Here is a 16,598-nt window from a genome sequence, read left to right on the forward strand (position 1 = left end):
CGAGAAGGACGCCGCGGCCGTCGCCCTTGCGGAAGGAGACGACGATGCCGCCGGTGCCGGAGACGCAGCCGATCGCGGCCCGCACGTCGTCGTGCATCTCGAGCGGGGCGGGCGAGCAGGTGGGGTGTCGTTCGCGACCACGGGCTCGCAGCCGAGGAGCGCGCGGAGGGGCGGGACGAGCTTCGCGATCGTCGCGGCGCTGTCCGCGCCGCTCACGCCTAGCCAGGCGGCGGCGAACACGGGCGCGTCCGCGGGCGGGGGCAGGGCGCCGTCGTGGGCGTGCGGGGCGGGGAGCGCGCGGAGGGTGGCGGCAACAGTGGCGGAGACGGCGCGGATGAAGTTAGGGACGCCGAGGTAGGCGACGTTCGAGGGCCCGCCGGTGCCGCGAGCGAGGATGGTGCCGTCCTTGTCCGCGATGGCGGCGGCGGTCTTGGAGCCACCGCAGTCGACGCAGAGGTAGTAGGACATCGGGGGCAGGGTCGTGTGCGGCGAGAGAGAGGCTGGCTGGTCGTTGGTTGGACGGAATATTATCTGGGCAGGCGATCGGGCCGATGAGTGGAGGAGCACCATGAGCGAGAACAGCGACGCACATGGGGGCCAAAGAGGCTGATGGACGTTGGCGGTCACGAGAGGGAGGCCAGAAGGAGGCGGTCGAGACGAAGGAGGAGAGGATGAGACGGGACCAGCTTGGACTCGCCCTTCGCCATCTGTGGCGGAGATACGGTCGATCATGCGCTACTTATCGTGCCCTGTGCGCAGACAACGAGCGAGACCGAGCGCAAGATGGGAATATAAGTAGCCTGTTATCATAGTTGCATCGTCCGCCGAGAGCGGCTAGCGCGGCCAAGCAAGAAGACATGAAGATGGCGACTGCAGATCTGTTGTCGCAGGTGCTCACCAGAGCAGACGATGTCAATCCACTCGAGACGGAAGAATAAAGCTGGAAGTCGTAGCACATATATAGGCGCATCCAGAGACCTCACTCTGAACCTACGCTCGTTTTCCCACGTCCACTGCCACTTAACGGTCGGCGGAGGCCTCTGCTTCCTTGTCCTTTTCCGCTGCCCTAATCCCATGAATTCTTGCAACACCTCTGCGGCTGGACGAGTCTTGACCGATGGCCCCGAGCACGACATTGCCACGGGCAACCACTTCAAGCCGCTTTACTCAGCTCTGTTCCCCTCACGCCGTCTTACCAAGGGTCCCAAAGTTTTCCTGAAGTTTTCCAACATGCTCACTCAGCATTCCCGAACATTGCCGCAATCCCTCTCGAGCCCGAGCCCCAACACACCCCGCGTCTTTTTGTCAAACTCTCAGTCTCCGCAAATCGACCAGCCTGACAAAACTCACCGGTATCGATCTTCCCGAGCCGTCTGTCCTGTTGTTCAATGACCGACGCCCAACATGAATATTCGGGACCCTCGCGGTACGCTTTGTCATCCTCCCCGGCACTGGGACGACTTCCCGCATCTTCTCGTCGTTGGAAATCGGGTGAGAATCCTTTATCATTCCCATAGGCCGCCATGAACGCGGTGCGAAATTTCGCTCAAACACCCACCCACCTTCCCTTATAAACCCTTTACGCCGACATAGCTCTGCCTCCATCCTTGCCGTCTTCTTCGATTTTCCACTCGTCATGCCTTTCATGCAGAACGCTCCAGCTGCTGGCGTTCCGTACTTCACCCCCGCCCAGTATCCCCCTTCGGGAACCGCCGCGGCCGATAGCGATGTACCCACTCTCTTCAAGCCCATCAAGATCCGTGGTGTAGAGTTCCAGAACCGCATCTGGGTCAGTTCTAACTAGCAATGTCCATTCCGGCCCACTCAATCGCACTACACCAGCTCTCTCCTTTGTGCCAGTACTCAGCTCAGAACGGATGTCTTACCGACTGGCATATGGCGCACCGTGAGTAGTCGCTTCAGAGCGTAGTACGCGCACCATCTCACCATCCCTTCGATTTCGCTTGCAGTGGGTGGCATTCTCTCCCGCGGCCCAGGTTTGACCATGGTTGAGGCCACCGCCGTCTCCCCCGAGGGCCGCATCACCCCCGAGGACTCCGGCCTCTGGAACGACGAGCAGATCGAGCCCCTCCGCCGCATCGTCCAGTTCGCCCACTCCCAGGGCCAGAAGATGGCCATCCAGCTCGCCCACGCCGGCCGCAAAGCGTCCACCGTCGCGCCCTGGCTCAGCATGGCCGCCGTCGCCGTCGAGGCCGCCAACGGCTGGCCGGACGACGTCGTCGCCCCGAGCGCGGTCCCGTACAGCGCCGACCTCGTCCATCCCAAGGCGCTCGACAAGCAAGGCATCCAGCGCATCGTCGCCGCGTTCGTCGCCGCCGCGAAGCGCGCCCTCGCCGCCGGCTTCGACGTGATCGAGATCCACAACGCGCACGGGTACCTCCTCCACGAGTTCATCAGCCCGCACAGCAACAAGCGCACGGACGAGTACGGCGGCAGCTTCGAGAACCGTGTCCGCCTCACGCTCGAGATCGTGGACGCCGTCCGCGGCGTCATGCCCCCGAGCATGCCTCTGTTCCTCCGGTGCGTCGAGGTCTTTGCTGTGCCGCGTTGGAAATTGGCTGATGGGTTCACGGCAGTGTGTCGGCTACGGACTGGCTCGAGGAGTCCCTGGCCAACGAGGAGTCGTGGTGCTCGGAGGACACTGTCAGGCTCGCGGGCATTCTCGCTGAGCATGGCGTCGACTTGCTTGATGTTTCCACTGGCGGCATGTCGCCTCTGCAGAAGATCAAGGGTGGACCGGCGTACCAGGCTGGGTTTGCCGAGGCAGTCAAGAAGGCGCACGGAGACAAGATCCTTGTGAGCGCTGTTGGTGCGCTCGGCGATGGTCGTGTTGCGCAGGGTGTCCTCGACAAGGTGCGTCTTCTTCTTCCTCTAGCATCGGTTTTTGTTACTGACGACGATACAAATCCAGGGACAGGCAGACGTCATCTTCGTCGGTAGACAATTCCAGAAGAACCCGGGGCTCGTATGGACGATGGCGGAGGAGCTGGGAGTCCCTCTGACGGTTGCGCATCAGATTGAGTGGGGCTTTGCCGGAAGAGGGAGCGTGGGCCGCAAAGCAGCTTTGTGATGTATGGATGCGATGCACAATGTAGACCATCAAAGAGATGTAGTATAGACAGTTCCACCCTGTATACCTTGATTATATTCGCTTGCTCATTGCCCACGGAACAAATGATCCCACATTTGGCTTCTGAGAGAGAGAGAGAGAGAGAGAGATACACACAAGCCGTCTACGCTAAACAATACAAAGCTCCGAGAGTGGCGATTGTATCAAGCAGCGAAAGGGTTAGGTCCGAAGCAGCACGTGCTTCGCGAAACGGGGGAGGAGTCCGAGTGCAAGCACGCGTCCGTAAGCAGCCACACACCCGCATAGACTGAGCTCTCACATCTGTTTCTCTGCTTCCTCTCCCACTGAAACACCCTCCACGCGCATCTCCGTATTCCCTGTCGAGATCCTCCAGTACCGGGAATCTGGGTGTAATCATTGGACATGCCGGCCGCAAACGGCTCGCACCACCACTCGAACTCGAATTCAAGTCTGACCATCTCCAACCGGTCGTTCTTGGAGGGGGCCACCATCAATGGCTCGCCGGGAGGAAACACCAGTGTCTCTGCTTCCTGGACGGTCGTGAACTCCATCGCGTCCTCCGCGGCGGAGAGAGATGCTCAAGTGAGCGAGGCGTGCGTCTAGTGGATTATCCAGGACTGATCCCCTGCAACTTCCCGTAGCTGAAGGACCTAACTGACCAGCTCAACCATGACATAATGGTCAAGGAGGGTGCAGAAGCGATGTTGCAGGAACCGCTCACGGTGAGTCTCCGCCTTGTGGCCCCCTGCAATCATGATCACTGCACACGATCCCCCCGCTGCCCCACGCATCTCCTCCTTCCACGGCGTTCGCATCGTTCGCGCGTTGAGATGTCCCCGTCGTTGTCCTCGGGACGATGTTTTTTTGCGTGCATGATCATGCTTGCAGAGGACATCCACCCACCGAAGTACCTCAGCTCACAACCCTGGTTCATCCAAGGGTAGCCTCAGGACCGACGTCGAGCAAGAACTTGCCATCGCCAAAGAACGTATCGTCCGCTTGCAACGTACCATTGACACATGTACGTCCCCGTCGCCTCCCGTGCCCCATACCCGGCTCAAGCCACACCCTTGCAGACAATGCGCGTGACCGCGACCGCAAGCGGACCAACGATGCCCGACCGCGCCGCAAGTTCGCTGGTGCGCCGCTCAATGAGACCGCGAACTGGGTCACGAACTGGAAGACGGACGGGACGGAACGAGGTACGTGCCCGCCCGCGCGCCCAGTCCACGCACGCTCACGACTCCCTCCCCTCTCCGCGCGCGCAGACGACTTCCGGTCGACGATGCACCAGGCGAACAGCGCGATAAAGGCGCTGCTTCTCATGTCCAAGCACCCTCGCACCACCACGCGACGTCACCCGCGCCGTCGCCGTCGACGTCCCCCTCGACGTCCACGCTCCCGAACCCGGCGACCGCGACGGAGGCGGAGCTCAGCCGCGCGCGGATAGAGACCATGAACAGGCTCATCGGGATCCTGCAGAAGAACATGCGGGTGCGGTACGAGATCGAGGTCGGGGAGGTGGTCGTCGCGTGAGTGGTCCTTCGGCGCGCGTCCCTCCGTAGTCTCTCACCTAGATGTCAAGCCTCCTCCCATGTCTCGCGGACAAGGCGACGAAGCAGGCGCGGGCGACCGCGTACCGCCTCATCCGCCACTCGCTCGTGGACGCGCACTCGGTGCAGCGCATCGGCGAGCAGAACCTGGACTGGTACATCGTCAAGTGCGTCTCCCGCTGCTCCGTCCCGTGTCCCCTTCCGTTCATCCGCCCCTTGCGTGCGCAGAACGCTCTCCCGCGACAATAAGCACTCGGTTGAGAAGGAGCAGGCCGTCAAGCTCATCCGTGCCGTGGTTGAGATCGGGTCGGAGCGATACGCGCCGCACACCGCCGTCGGCTCGGGGACCGTCCCGCTCTCGGACGCGGTCATGCGCGCCATGATCGCCGTCGCGGAGTCTCCGGACGACCCTTTCAAGTCGATCTGCCTCCAGACGCTCACCGAAATTCGTCAGTGCTTTGCACATATGTAAAGGGCTTTGCCGGCAACTAATGTGTGCGTGCAGTGCTCATCGACATCGAGCTGATGGCGCGAACCGGGGGCATACGGTTGCTATTGCATGCGCTAGCGGAGGGTCCGCTGGACATGGCCCCCCTGCTTACGTCGGCATTCCTCCACATCATCGATTCGCCCCAAACGAGAGCGTATCTTGAACCCGGCATGGATATCGAGGTATGTCACATGTTCTGGCAGTTCGCACACAAGGTCAACGGCGCCTTCAGATCGCCTTTACAGGGATTACCGACGCCTATGGCAAAAGCATAGAACACATGGAACGGGTGAAGGGCTGTGCCCGCATCTTCTCGTCTATGCTTCGCTCTTGGAGCGGTAAGTGAAGTTTTCAGTCCATACTGTATGTTTTTGACTTGTTTGTAGGACTCATGTACTGCTGCGTGAACGACAAAGCTGCGATCCGAGCCGTCGTGGATTGTTTGCGAATACCTGCCCTTGAGACCCGAGTGAGTTGGAAATATATGTGAACAAGGGGATTATACGCTTACGGTCCCGGCAGGAAGTTATTCTCGATACCTTCTTCCATCTCCTCAACATCAAACTACCCGAGTGGCATCGAGCGTTCATCGACGGTCGACGGCTTACAAGTGAGTGTGGGTAGTCTCGGGTGGTATAATCTTGCCTGACGTCAGGTAGTGTATCGGAAGTCAAGACTGAGCGCTGAGATACAACGGGCGGAGATTCCCCATCGGCCACCACACACTCTGAAGCTCACCGACCAGTACATTGCCCTCCTCATCCTGATATTCACCAAAGCCGGCTTGCTCGATGTGCGCAGTTTCGTCCAGTCCCGTGTCCGTGATACTAATCCCGCAATTTCAGGCATTAACGTCGATGTTCGAGGAACCAGGGATCGAACCCGCTTTGTCCCGAAAGGCCACATTGCTCATGGCAGAGGTTCTGCAAAAAGCCAATCGCGTTTTGCCTCTATCAGTAGCAGCGAAAATCCAGGTATGCTTTGGTTCATGCCATATGGTCTACACTCTTTCACGTGCTGCTAGTCTTTGCCTCGGATCTTCAATCTTGCATCGGACTACAACGACAACGAACATAGGATTATGGGTTCGTCGGCGTTAACCCTCATCGATAGTTTCAACCGGCATCACTCGCGGTCGGAACCTACTGCCAAGGGCGACGCTTCTCGGCCAAGGTATTCATTTTTGACACGTTCTCCTTTCGCGATGTCCTGACGCATCCGCTAGAGCGAACTCGGTGGAAGAGTCCATCCGAAGAGGCCAGCGAGCGGTTGAGCAAGATCGTATGAAAGTCCGGATCCAGGTGGACGACAGGACGTTCCAGGCAAACCTGCTCGAGACGCAAGTGATGCTCACGAAGGACCACACGAAGTGGTCCTACGACACGCTGCTCGACCTGATCGAGGGTCCCTTGCACAATCCAAAACGGATGGAAGAGGCCATCAAGGTGCTCAAGTATATCCGGCGGCTCATGTCGTTCTTCCACCCCTTCGCGCACCGGTATAGCGACCTGTCGAGGAGCAAGGTAAGTCGTTGCTGTTGCGTTGCGTACGAGACTGTCTAGCCAACGGGGTCGACTTCCAGTTCAACATGCGGTGGACGCGAATAGGCTGCTCCTTGCTCACTGCGCTCCTTGCGTGCCCGGACGGCGTGCGGTTCCTAGCAGAGGACGAGTTCCTGGGCCAGCTGGTGAAGAGCTTTGCACAGCTTGATCCTGTGCGTTTTCTGTTGATTCTTGCCTCCATCATTTACTCATAGGCCGATAGCTCAACCCAACGCCTACCACCGATCCGATTTTCTCGAAGGAGCGGATGGAGAAGACCCTCACTGGTGGCTACTTCGAGATGGTCGGAGTTCTAAGTAGACGAAAAGAAGGCATTGAGTGAGCCCGGATAAGTTATCTTGTAATTCACAGCACTGACATGCTTGATACAGGTTGCTGGAGAAATTCCAGCTTTTCACGGCCTTCTACCATCTCAGCGAGTTGCGCAGCAGAGAGGACCTCATCACTGGCATCGTCGAGAACCTCGACTACAGCATGTGGGTTTCGTCCTCGTCCATCCCAAGACTGCACTTATTGACTGGACCCGGACATTAGTGACGGCCATTCCCGGATTGTCTTGTCGAAGACGCTGACATCGAGCTACAAGGTATGCTATGGCCCCAAGTTTATTTCCCATGCGCTGACATGTAGTCCAGCATGTCCGCTTATATGCGACCAACCATCTCGGAGGGCTCATCCGCACAAGCCAGACCGCTAATGCTTGGACAATACGCCTCCTTCTGACTCAACTGTACGACCCCGCAGTCGAAGTACGAGAGCTCGCAGTGCGCTTCTTGGAAGAGGCATGTGAAGCAACGGACGTCCTCCAGATGGTAGTCGAGATGCAGCCCACCCTAGACCACCTTGGAGAGATCGGACACCCGCTGCTGCTCAAGTTCATGTCGACCACCGTCGGTTTCAGGTTCCTCTATGCGGCAAGCTATATTGATCGGGAGATGGAGCTTTGGTTCCATGTGAGTGTATGTCTCCAACTGTGGTTTACACTCTGCTGACGCTCGCGGTAGGAACGTAACCTCCACTACGTAGTCCACATCGAGGTCTTTCTTGCGAAGGCGTTCAACGAGAATGGCGGAGACGAGGGTGATGAGATGCTGTAAGTGGCAATGGTTCTGGTTTAGAGCTATCGAACTGATGTCGCCGGGGCAGCGCATTTGATGGCATCGTTCCTCCGCATTTCTACGGCGTCATGGCCAAGACGGAACTCGGCTGCGAGGTTCTTCAAGAGAAAGGCCACTTCTCGGAATTCGCGCAGTTCATTCGTGCCCATGGCCTCGAACAAAGCGATCGTGATATTATCATGAAGTTGAAGAGCGTCCTTTGGGCTGTGGTGAGTGTTCTTATCATCTTTCGAAGGAGTGCAGGCATCGATGAGACCAACAGGGCAACATCGGGGCTGCGGAGGGAGGCCTGCCGTTCTTGGAAGAAGAAGAGATCATCCCACATATCCTGAACATCGCAGAACAATCTCTTGTGCTCTCTGTTCGAGGGTAAGTTGTATTGATGCCATGTTCGTGGTCCGGGGTTAACCGTCGAACAGGACATGCTTCTTCGTGCTCGGCCTGATTTCGTCCACCCCGCAAGGCGCTGAGATACTCGATGATTACAACTGGGAAGCCACGCTTTCTCCCCTTGGACTGCCGAGCGGCCTCTGCGTTCCCGTCGATGTGGAACAGTTCGTTTCCGTGAGTCTGCTATCACATTAGTCTGTGAGCAAGCCTAATTTGTTGCCTCAGATTGATCCTTGGAAATGTATAGCCAGCGAGACAGTGGACGACAGTCGGCTCATCCCTCCTGAGAGCGAGGAAGAGAATGAGCTCATGACTGCCCTCTACAATCTCGCGAACACCGTCATCGCCAATGCCGCGTCGCGGACGCTCACGAAGTATGTTCTACACACGTCGAAACTCGTCGCATGCACTCACGCATACCCCTACAGGATGAAGAGCAAGCCGGAGTACAGGCACATCTTCAGCTCGCCACGCGTGTTCTATCGGGCGCTCCACACGATCTCAACGCAGAAGTATCGCATGCCGGTCCGGCGGTACATCATCGACCTGTTCAACATCGAGCTCGACGCGGACGTCGTGCAGGAGCTGACGGAGAGTGCCATGGCCCTCCGGATGCCTCCTCCCGAGCGAGAGCCCCCAGCCCCCGCGAGCAACGGCGACGACCAGGACTCGGAGAACGGTGAGCCGGAGAGGGCACCGGAGGTTCCCGGGGTAGGGGATGGCGCAACGGTGGAAGACGCGTCGACAGAGGAAGACTCGCCGCGGCCGCCCCCGCCTCCCATCCCGAGGGCGGTGCAGAACGCGCGGGAGTCGGTGATGCCGTTCCGGCAGCGGTCGGTGCGGCAGCCAGTGTCGGACTCGAGCGAGGAGGAAGAGTCGGACATGGAAGAGGAGGTGGTGACGAAGAAGCGGCACCGGGCGCCGGTCATGAGCTTGCGGCCCAAGAGTCGGATCATTGGTTTCAACTGAAGGTCGGATTCGGCTGTGTTCGAGAACCTGGACTTGTGGTCGTGCGTGCTTCGCTCTGCTCTGGACGTTGTGTATTGCTATCGCTATTTCGGTGCATTCTCGCGTTGTGCAACTCATCCCTACTTCACCTAACATCAGATATCACTGGCTGGACACAAGGCAGTATTCTCGCTGCTTGCACCAGATGATAAACTTACAACGCTCTTGCCGCATCATGGAACGCGTTGTGCCCGGCCCTCATTGGCGTTGCAACGGAGACGAGCACGCAGACGTGTGGGTTCGGCGAAAGGAGCGGAGAGGAGCGGAATCGGCGACTCGGGATCGAGATACAAGACTACATCCTGGGCCCGATGCCCGTCGACACGTTCCTGGGGGACTTCTTGCGCTTCTGTGAGGGTTTGACCAAAGACATGCCCCCGTCGAAGTGTGCATTCGACAAGGTGCCGGCACGCCCCAGACAGAGATAGCGTGGTACATACCACCCGTTGGTAAGTGCTCGACCTGCGCCATTCATGCGACGACGGAGTCGGACACTGGCGTAGCGCCGCCCGTTACTTCCCTCAGTGTACCAACGAAGCGATCTGCCGGCTCGGCCCCATCCTCGTCGGGCCCGGCGGTCAAGAGGCGGAAGCTGGAGGAGCCTTGTGTCGACTCGATCGGAGTCGATGGCTCCTACTTGTGGCTGTCGGATGCCAGAGTGTCCCCTCTGACGCCTTCTCCGGCTGGGGACACCCTGTAGGAGTGATGATGCCGAGGCGGCGAAGGCGAGCGGCGAGGTCGGAATGACCACCGTATGTGTGCACCAGTACTGGCTGGACAACGGACGAGTGAGCGCTTGAGCACCGGCCAAGCTTGCGGCAAACTGTGAGAACGCGGCTCGGCCTAGCTTCAAGCTTTCAAGCTCAAGCTTGAGCGCTTGAGCTTGAAGATCTCGCATGGCAGCGTACACTGAATTCTCCCTGCTCGTCATCTTCTCTTTGTGATCTCCCTCCCAATGAATGAACCATCGTCAAGTCCGTTCAAGACAGCGAAGAATGCTACGGCGGAAGATGCGGCGACTGACTCATCGTGGATACTCTCGCCTCCTGGTCAAGGGTGCCGTTTGGACAGTGGCCTGTGCGGTAAGAGGAACCACGCCCAGGAATTCGGGGGACGGAAACGGACCAGGTGGCGACGACGATGAAGCGGCCCCAGCGCAACCAACCTATGCGGAAGGAACAAGCACGTCAGGAGAAGTCTGGGACAACAAGCCGCGATGGTGCTTTTGTACTCGAGTCGATACCCATTCCAATCACCGCTTCGGCCTGTAACCAAATGTGTGGCGACGGTGGGGGTGGCGAATTCCTCAAGATCCGGCTCTGCGTCCAAGGTCTGCTTCTTTCCCCTCTCACTGTACTTCACCAAACACCATCCGCCCTCTCACCCACCGTCTCCAAGTACACCCAGATGGTCGCCCCGTCTGGATGCGTTCACAATATTCCGACCCGGTTCAACCCTGCTCTCGGAGACTCGGACAACGTGGAAGTCGAGAAAGCAAGAGCAAGAGCCAAGATATATGGCGCCGACATCAGGCAGTGGTTAGTAGGCCCAATGCCCCATCCCAGTTTACCGCCGCCTTTCTGCCTTGTCCCACCCCTGAAGACCTCAGTCAACGGCTCGCGGGAAAAGGTGCCTTCAGCAAAGTTCCGGCCAGAGTGGAGACGAACGAAGAGATACACATGCCGATGGTGAGTCCTTTTGTAAGAAGCGATAGATCACCATGCAGAGTGTCACGCTTGCAGGCTGCGGCTTTGAACCATGCGACCAAACACAAGTCCCGGTGCCCCGGCTTTGTCTTCGAGATTGCCGCCACACACAGCGTACGCCAAGACCGCCGCGGATTCATGAAGCCCGATATCTGCTGTTACACCCGAAGCAACCACGACATCGTTCGAGCGGCGGAGCCCTCATCTCGGGTCGACTTTGGCTTTGCCGAGCTGTTCATCGACATCTCTCCTGACCCCGCGCGCGACGCGTTCACCGACCCTCCGAGGGGCTCAGTAGACCACGAGCTCCTGTCGTTCTCGCCCAGTAATCGCAAAAACGTCTCCATCCATGACCTCTTTGGCCAGCACGTCTCCTACGTCGCGGAGATCTTCGATCGTCAGCCGCGATGCTTACTGTTCACCGTCATCATGCACGGCTCGCGAACACGCCTGCTGCGCTGGGACCGTGCAGGCTGCGTCGTCACGGAGGGTTTCGACGTGCGCACGCACCAGGACGTGCTCTGCGAGTTCCTCTGGTGATTCTCGCAGGCGACCGACGCGGGACGAGGACACGACACTTCCGTCAAGCACGCGCTGCAGGCTGAGGAGGAGCTCTTCGCCGGAGTCCTACGCCAGCATCTCCAGCTCCAAATCGCCGACTACGAAGATCTGGAGAAGGCCGTCGGGCAGCATTATGTCCCCGGTCGTGTCTACACAACGGACATCCTCCATCACCGTCTCTCCGCAGCCGATGAGAACACGCGCAAGTTCGTCTTCTCTCGCCCAGCGGCGTCATCCAGATCCTTGGCTGGCCCTGGTACACGCGGCTACTGGGCAGTGGACGTCACAATGAAGAAGATCGTTTTCATCAAGGACACGTGGCGGCATAGCGGTGTGGAGGAGGTGCAAGGGGACACACTACGCCGTCTGGACGACATGGGCGTACGGTTCGTTCCATCTTTTGTTTGGCACGGGGACGTGTCGAGGATGGAGGTGTACCCGGAGGAACGTCGCCGTTTGTCAAGTAGGCATTTCACCGCCTTCGTGCGTTAAGGAATGCTGCTCATGACTCTTTTCAGGAAGCCAAGTTCAGTCTACAGTTACTCATACAATGGTTTCAGAGCCCTGGGTTTGCCGCGTAGCTGGAAAGCCACCTCGGAAAGCGGAACGGCGGCACTACCGACTCGTGATGGGGACCGTAGGGATGCCGCTGAAAACCGTACAGGGCGCCAAGGAGTTGTTGTCGGCGACGCATGATGTGTTCACCGGTAAGGTTGTCGGAACTTCACGCACATGCGCTGACCAGACACCGAGCAGCGATGAACGATGCGCTGGAGAAGGACACGACTGGGAAACATCCTGCGTAGTCGATTCAGACGGTAATGCAATATATCATGGTCGAGTTGTGAGCACTTTTTCCCCTTGTATTTTTGGTCGCTGACGTCTGTCCAGGGCACATGGCGATACATGTCCATCCGGGTCCTCTCCTGGTCACACGACTACGAAGGCCAACATCGTTTTGAGGACGACATGGAGTCCCTTTTGTATGTGGTGATCTGCATGGCATTGCTGTGGCAACCGCACAAGATCCACCGGCGAGAACTGGCAGGCATCTTCGCATTCATATTTGATCAGACAGAGGAGTACACTGCCGAAAATGAAGTCTTTGGCGGTTCGGGAAAGATCAGCAATGCCGAGTACCGACTCTCCGTCACTGGCCACAGGTTCCTGAGCAAGGATCTCGCCACCTGGCTCGACATGATGATGAACTACCACTCCCCTGCCGGCCGTAAGGCTGACGACACATGGAACAAGCCCGGCTTCATTTACGACTTCTGGACCCAATTCCTGCGCGAGCACTCCTCCAGCCTGGAGACCAACAATCGGCAGGAGCACCCGGTCATTACGGACGACGGCTTGGAGGCCACTTCAGACACCCACGACCGACAGCCGCTATTCCCCGATACGACGACAGGTGAGCGCGCCGAGGCGATCGCGAGGCACGCTCGAAGGATGACCCTTCTCGCCGAACGAGCAAGAGAAGAGGCTGGGGGCTGGCTTCTCGAGATTCTCAATCGGTCGCCGCCAGACATGGAGAATCGCGAAGGGCACAACGAAAATGCGGAGGACCAGACGCTGGGTAAACGCGACCGGTCGCCGACTGAGGAGCAACCGAGTCTGGAGCGTCGGGTGAGCAAGCGACTCAAAGCTGTGGGGTCGCTAGCCCAAGCGAATGTGCGCGCCGCACCAGTCACTTTGCTCAGCTCTCGCCCTGTTGGATCTGTCCGTCGAGGTTCCGGCAACTCCAAGTAGGACGCCGTCGCTCCGCTATCCAGTTTTATAGTGCGGTGGAACTACAGTAGTATCGTGGGACAGATATGACATTTTTGGCTGCGAACTACAATTATAAGACGAAGTTGAACAAGTGGAGATTTACTAAGACCGAGGAGGGTGGTGGTGCCACTGAGATCTGAGAGCCTGGCAGGCTGGACAGAAGCCGGTGGTCGGGGTCCGTGTCCGAGTTGGCGCCTCGAGACGGCGGCGGCCTCTGCAGGCGCACCTCAGCTTTATTATTCTTGTACTCCTCCCGTTTTGTGAATCCTTGTTCTACGACCCTATACATCATACACCGGCTTCATTCCCCTTTGTGCAGCCCGCCATGCCCGTCTACAATCTGCCCATGAACATTGAGCCGACGCTCTCCCAAACTGCAGACCTGGAACCAGAACATGCGAGGCTTCGCGCAAAAGGGCACGTTTCTGACATCATGAACGAAATCCTCGGGCCGATGCCTCTCTTCGAATTCATCGACCACTTCCTCCCCGTCGTTCCTACTGCGGACGACCACTCCCACCGCCTACCGAGCAGAGACGCTTTCAAGCTCGTACCCTACCAAGCAAAGAGAGCCGCAGATATCTACGAGCCATTGGTGAGTGACTACCAGTAGTCGTTTCGCTACCCGTGCTTCACCCGCGCCAAAGGCCGCAGCTTTAAATAAACACACGAAGCACAAGACTCGATGCCCGGGCTTCGTGTTCAAAGTAGCAGCCGCCAGGTGCCTCTACCCGAACCGACGAGGTCACATGAAGCCCCACGTTTGCTGCTACAAGCCGTCCAATGCGACCGTCGTGCAAGGTCTTCGCGCATCGACTTCGGGTACGCAGAGCTGTTCATCGACATCTGCCCCGACCCCCAACGAGACCTCTTCCACGACCCTCCCCCGGACGCGACCGATCGGCACACGCATGAACTGCTCTCAAGGTTGGCGGATCGCCAGAAGTTCCTGTATGTGCAAGACATGTTCGGCCAGCATGTCGCGTACGTCGTGGAGGTCTTCGCTCGACAGTCGCGACACTTCCTCTTCACTGTTGCTATGCACGGGTCTCGTGTCCGCCTCCTGCACTGGGACCACGCCGGATGCGTGGTCTCCGAAGCATTCGACATTCGTACCGATCCCGACATCCTGTGCGAGTTCCTGTGGCGGTTCTCTCAAGCTACAGACTCTGGTCGCGGGCACGACACCACAGTGGAGTACGCGCTGCCAGAGGAGGAGGGTTGGTTCCGGGACGGTATCCGTGAGTACATGTGGACCCAGCTCAACCCCGGGGAAGATCTAGAGCACGCGGTCAAGCAGCATTACGCGCCAGGACAGTTATTCGCGACCAACATCCTGTACGACGGTCTCAGCGCAGACGAAGGACACACACGAAGGTTCATATTCTCCCGTCCAGTAGTTTCGTCGCGTTGGCTGGCCGGGCCTGGAACGCGGGGCTACTGGGCATACGATGTATGGACCAAAAATGTTGTGTTCCTCAAGGACACATGGCGGTACAGCACCCACGAGATCGAGGGGGACATCGTGCGGCGACTGTGGGATATCGGGGTACGAAATGTGCCTTCTTTCGTGTGGCACGGGGACGTCTCGGGTTTGGATCGATATCCGGAGCCCCCGCGCCCACTGGACCGTGAGTCACTAGGCCTTTCTTCTGGAATCTGCACTGCTGTCTCTGACTGCGGGTAGAGGACGAGGTACAATCGACGAGGGCAGACAAGCTGGGCGTGCCTGTTTGGGCGCATCAACGGAAGAAGGACTCAGTTGACTCGGCGCCGACACTACAGGCTCGTTGTCGGAACTGTCGGGCGATCGTTCGAGACCCAGCTTGGGACGCAAGAGTTGTTGCACTCGTGCCACGATGTTTTCACAGGTACGGCTCTGCGGTACATCACGTATGTCCTCCGAGTCCTGACAACTTTTGCTGCAGCAATGAACGATACGCTGGAGAAGGACAGTAGAATCCACCGCGACATCAGCACCGGAAACATCATCCTCGTGCGGGAGCCAAATAACGATATTCGAAAGGGGTACCTAATCGATTGGGAGACGTCGTGCCGAGTGGACGAGCATGGAGATGCGGTTGAACCTGGGCGGGTGGTGAGTCTCCCGTTTTGTCTTTCCACACAAGGCTGAAGGGAGACACGATAGGGCACCTGGAAGTTTACGTCGATCCGCCTCCTGGAATGGGATTGGGGGCTCGGTATCAACCCCCGGCACACGTTCCTAGACGACATGGAATCCATGCTTTATGTGGTCATCTACAGCGCATTCTTGTGGCAACCGCACGACCTCCCCCGCCGCGTACTCGACTCGTGTCTTTTAATGTTCAACTTCGAGTTCAAACACCCCGGAGGCTACATCTTTGGCGGGACGTGCAAGACCTACAACGCCACGGGGCGGGACTATACCAACGGCGTCGAATTCGACAGCCTCGCTTTGAGGGAATGGCTTGACGCCATGATGGCCTTCCACGCTCCTCTCCACAGCCACGGTGACGAGTTTCGGGGCAAGTGGACGGCGGCTCACGTGGACAAGTTTTGGACGGATTTCCTTGCCACTCACGCGCTCGAGCCGTCGAATCGCGCGGAACACGTGTTGGACCACATCGACGATTGCGATACAAGATCAATGACGAGGTGGACGGTCGACTGGTCGCCGCGCCATTCGCCGTCCTGCGAGCCTTCAACGGCGACCGAGGCCATGATGGCCGTGAAGGAACCATCGAGCAAACGCCAACGATCGTCATCTCCATCTGCGCAGCCGGCGAGGAAGAAACGGGCGAAAGCAGTGGGGTATTCGGCCCGGTCGTCTTGCGTCGCAGTGCTCGAATCCAGGAGCTACGGACAGGCCATGGCGAATTCTCGAGTCTAGACGGGACGGGCGGGGTATGATTATCTCGTTCATTTCATCATTAATCGGTCACGACTAGATACGTAGTAGTAGTGAACATAGAAGTTTACAGTATTCCACAACAACCGCAACATGTAGCGTAAAACGATGGAATGCAACCCTGGCATAGATGTTCGTCAGGACCGGACACGGCCACGGGTTCGCCTTCCCTTCCGGCCCCGGCCTGACGATCCGCGACCACGCTCGCACCGTCCAGCCCGGCTTGCGTCTGGCTTGCGCCTGCGCTCGTGCCTCCTCCTTCTCCTTGATCCGAAAACTACGGCGACTCGGAGCTGACGGCTGAGACGACTCGCGTTTGCGCTTCTGCGCCTCCGCTGCAGACTCTCTCGTTCGTCGGCGGCGATAATTCCGCATCCGAGTGTTCCCGGCTCGTTGTCGCTGGAAAGGAAGGTTCGCGCTCGATCGTGGATAGTG

The 16,598-nt window shown here is 58.4% G+C and overlaps 5 protein-coding genes across 5 annotated transcripts; 4 read left to right on the forward strand and 1 right to left on the reverse strand.

The window, feature by feature from the left end:
• Nucleotides 1-10: 10 nt before the first annotated feature.
• BXZ73DRAFT_107308 (uncharacterized protein) lies at nucleotides 11-468 on the reverse strand (the record flags this gene model as incomplete). The annotated part of the gene is made up of 2 exons (XM_048016870.1): nucleotides 11-97; nucleotides 139-468. Coding segments are annotated over 2 exons (417 nt in total), but the record flags the coding sequence as incomplete, so codon positions are not given.
• A 1,177-nt stretch (nucleotides 469-1,645) lies between these two features.
• BXZ73DRAFT_56085 (FMN-linked oxidoreductase) lies at nucleotides 1,646-3,091 on the forward strand (the record flags this gene model as incomplete). The annotated part of the gene is made up of 5 exons (XM_048021431.1): nucleotides 1,646-1,789; nucleotides 1,843-1,906; nucleotides 1,971-2,541; nucleotides 2,598-2,874; nucleotides 2,933-3,091. 5 exons carry the CDS (start codon nucleotides 1,646-1,648, stop codon nucleotides 3,089-3,091), a joined length of 1,215 nt encoding a protein of 404 aa, XP_047871936.1.
• Nucleotides 3,092-3,514: 423 nt separating this feature from the next.
• Nucleotides 3,515-9,194, forward strand: BXZ73DRAFT_107310 (Rapamycin-insensitive companion of mTOR, N-term-domain-containing protein; the record flags this gene model as incomplete). The annotated part of the gene is made up of 26 exons (XM_048016871.1): nucleotides 3,515-3,694; nucleotides 3,754-3,834; nucleotides 4,052-4,133; nucleotides 4,189-4,314; nucleotides 4,446-4,644; nucleotides 4,698-4,832; nucleotides 4,894-5,114; nucleotides 5,171-5,337; nucleotides 5,388-5,493; nucleotides 5,542-5,624; nucleotides 5,678-5,765; nucleotides 5,815-5,948; nucleotides 6,001-6,129; nucleotides 6,180-6,328; nucleotides 6,381-6,678; nucleotides 6,738-6,869; nucleotides 6,920-7,035; nucleotides 7,089-7,193; nucleotides 7,252-7,303; nucleotides 7,353-7,670; nucleotides 7,722-7,810; nucleotides 7,864-8,044; nucleotides 8,098-8,204; nucleotides 8,255-8,399; nucleotides 8,451-8,599; nucleotides 8,654-9,194. 26 exons carry the CDS (start codon nucleotides 3,515-3,517, stop codon nucleotides 9,192-9,194), a joined length of 4,113 nt encoding a protein of 1,370 aa, XP_047871937.1.
• A 1,718-nt stretch (nucleotides 9,195-10,912) lies between these two features.
• BXZ73DRAFT_107311 (uncharacterized protein) lies at nucleotides 10,913-13,252 on the forward strand (the record flags this gene model as incomplete). The annotated part of the gene is made up of 4 exons (XM_048016872.1): nucleotides 10,913-10,921; nucleotides 10,976-11,437; nucleotides 11,489-11,983; nucleotides 12,392-13,252. 4 exons carry the CDS (start codon nucleotides 10,913-10,915, stop codon nucleotides 13,250-13,252), a joined length of 1,827 nt encoding a protein of 608 aa, XP_047871938.1.
• Nucleotides 13,253-13,598: 346 nt separating this feature from the next.
• Nucleotides 13,599-16,145, forward strand: BXZ73DRAFT_107312 (uncharacterized protein; the record flags this gene model as incomplete). Its single annotated transcript, XM_048016873.1, has 4 exons — nucleotides 13,599-13,868; nucleotides 13,995-14,904; nucleotides 15,202-15,371; nucleotides 15,423-16,145. 4 exons carry the CDS (start codon nucleotides 13,599-13,601, stop codon nucleotides 16,143-16,145), a joined length of 2,073 nt encoding a protein of 690 aa, XP_047871939.1.
• Between the last annotated feature and the right edge of the window lie 453 nt (nucleotides 16,146-16,598).

The sequence above is a fragment of the Epithele typhae genome (genome assembly GCF_022376455.1).
Source record: "Epithele typhae strain CBS 203.58 chromosome Unknown BXZ73scaffold_106, whole genome shotgun sequence".
NCBI classification, from domain to species: Eukaryota; Fungi; Basidiomycota; class Agaricomycetes; order Polyporales; family Epitheliaceae; genus Epithele; species Epithele typhae.